The 1,451-nt window shown below is 52.2% G+C and overlaps 1 protein-coding gene across 1 annotated transcript in view; it reads left to right on the top strand.

Annotated features, from left to right (window-relative positions):
* Nucleotides 1-1,451, top strand: part of Blk (BLK proto-oncogene, Src family tyrosine kinase) — a 47,359-nt gene that overhangs the window by 43,288 nt on the left and 2,620 nt on the right. The window contains exon 12 of the mRNA XM_031361619.1: nt 491-622. Within this exon, the coding sequence (XP_031217479.1) occupies nt 491-622 (132 nt within the window). The remainder of the gene's footprint in view (nt 1-490; nt 623-1,451) is intronic.

Raw genomic sequence — 1,451 nt, 5'->3', positions numbered from 1 at the left:
TTTTTTTTTTGGTTTTTCGAGACAGGGTTTCTCTATATAGCCTTGGCTGTCCTGGAACTTACTCTGTAGGCCAGGCTGGACTCAAACTCAGAAATCCGTCTGCCTCTGCCTCCTAAGTGCTGGGATTAAAGGTGTGTGCCACCGCTGCCTAGCCTGTTCTATTGGTTTTTAAAGACAGATTTCTCTATGTAGCCCTTGCTGTCCTTCAACTCGCTCTGTGGACCAGGCTGGCCTCAAACTCAGAGATCCAACTGCCTCTGCCTCTTAAATGCTGGAATTAAAGGTGTGCACCACCACCAACCAGTGATGTCAACACAGTTTTTAAGGACTCCTAGGATAGTAGCAAGTGACTATGTCTTCCTATATCCTTGAGTATTCAGTGCACACATCCCACAAGCCCCCCAGTGGAAACAGGCAGATGGGGGTGGGGCCGCTGGGAGTTGGGAGTGGAAGGTTGGCCTTTCCTTGAGCTACTGCACTTTCCTGGCAGGGGCCAAGTTCCCCATCAAGTGGACTGCCCCGGAGGCCATCCACTTCGGGGTGTTTACCATCAAGGCGGATGTGTGGTCCTTCGGAGTCTTGCTGATGGAGATCGTCACATACGGGCGTGTTCCCTACCCAGGTAGGCACTGTCCCTGTCCCTCCCATTGTCCTCCTGGGATATCCTGATGGTGACTCCCCAGGCTCACTGACTATGGGTATGTCATACTGGTGAGAGCAGGAGCCTGCCACAGGGACTGAAGCCCAGCCCTGCATTCTGGTTGTGGGCTGCCTCTCCTTCTCAGCGTTGCTCAGGGCCACAGGACTTCATTCTTTCCTTGGACAGAGCTCAGATGGACCCCTAGGAGCAAACATGGCGATTGTCAAGGGATGGCTTGTTGTAGGTTGAGGACAAGGTTTTCAGGGTCGGCTCTCCAAAGTCCAGTCCTGAGGCAAGGACCTGGACCCCTGCCTAAGTCAGGAGGGCCCAGGTAATGGCTGTGGGTGGGCGTTTCCACAGCATCTCTCTCCAGTGAATACTTACATGGGTCACATCCAGGAGAAGCTGCCTCTGATCGTGGGAAATCCTACATCTCCTTCCCATCTCTTCTCCAAATAATGCAAAACAAAGGACATCCTTAAATATGACACCAGGGCTGGGAAGATGGCTTTGCGGGTAAAGTGCTTGATAGACAAGCATAGAGGACTTGATCCTGGCTCTCCGGCACCCAGGGGTAATTGCTGGGCACAACAGAGCATGTCTGTAATTCTGACACTCCTACAGTGAGACAAGGGTAGTGATGGGAGAGGCCCTGGAAGTTTAAAGGCCACCTAGCCTGGAGTATGCAGCAGCAAATAACATGAAGAGCCAATGTCTCAAACCTGAATGAAGGCAAGGACAGACACTGGAGGCTGTCTTCCGCCCTCTGCTTATGGTTCTGCTCTCAAACACACACACACACACACACACA

Source organism: Mastomys coucha, unplaced genomic scaffold (genome assembly GCF_008632895.1).
Source record: "Mastomys coucha isolate ucsf_1 unplaced genomic scaffold, UCSF_Mcou_1 pScaffold9, whole genome shotgun sequence".
Lineage (NCBI taxonomy): Eukaryota > Metazoa > Chordata > Mammalia > Rodentia > Muridae > Mastomys > Mastomys coucha.
This window is presented reverse-complemented; position numbering and strand designations above follow the sequence as displayed.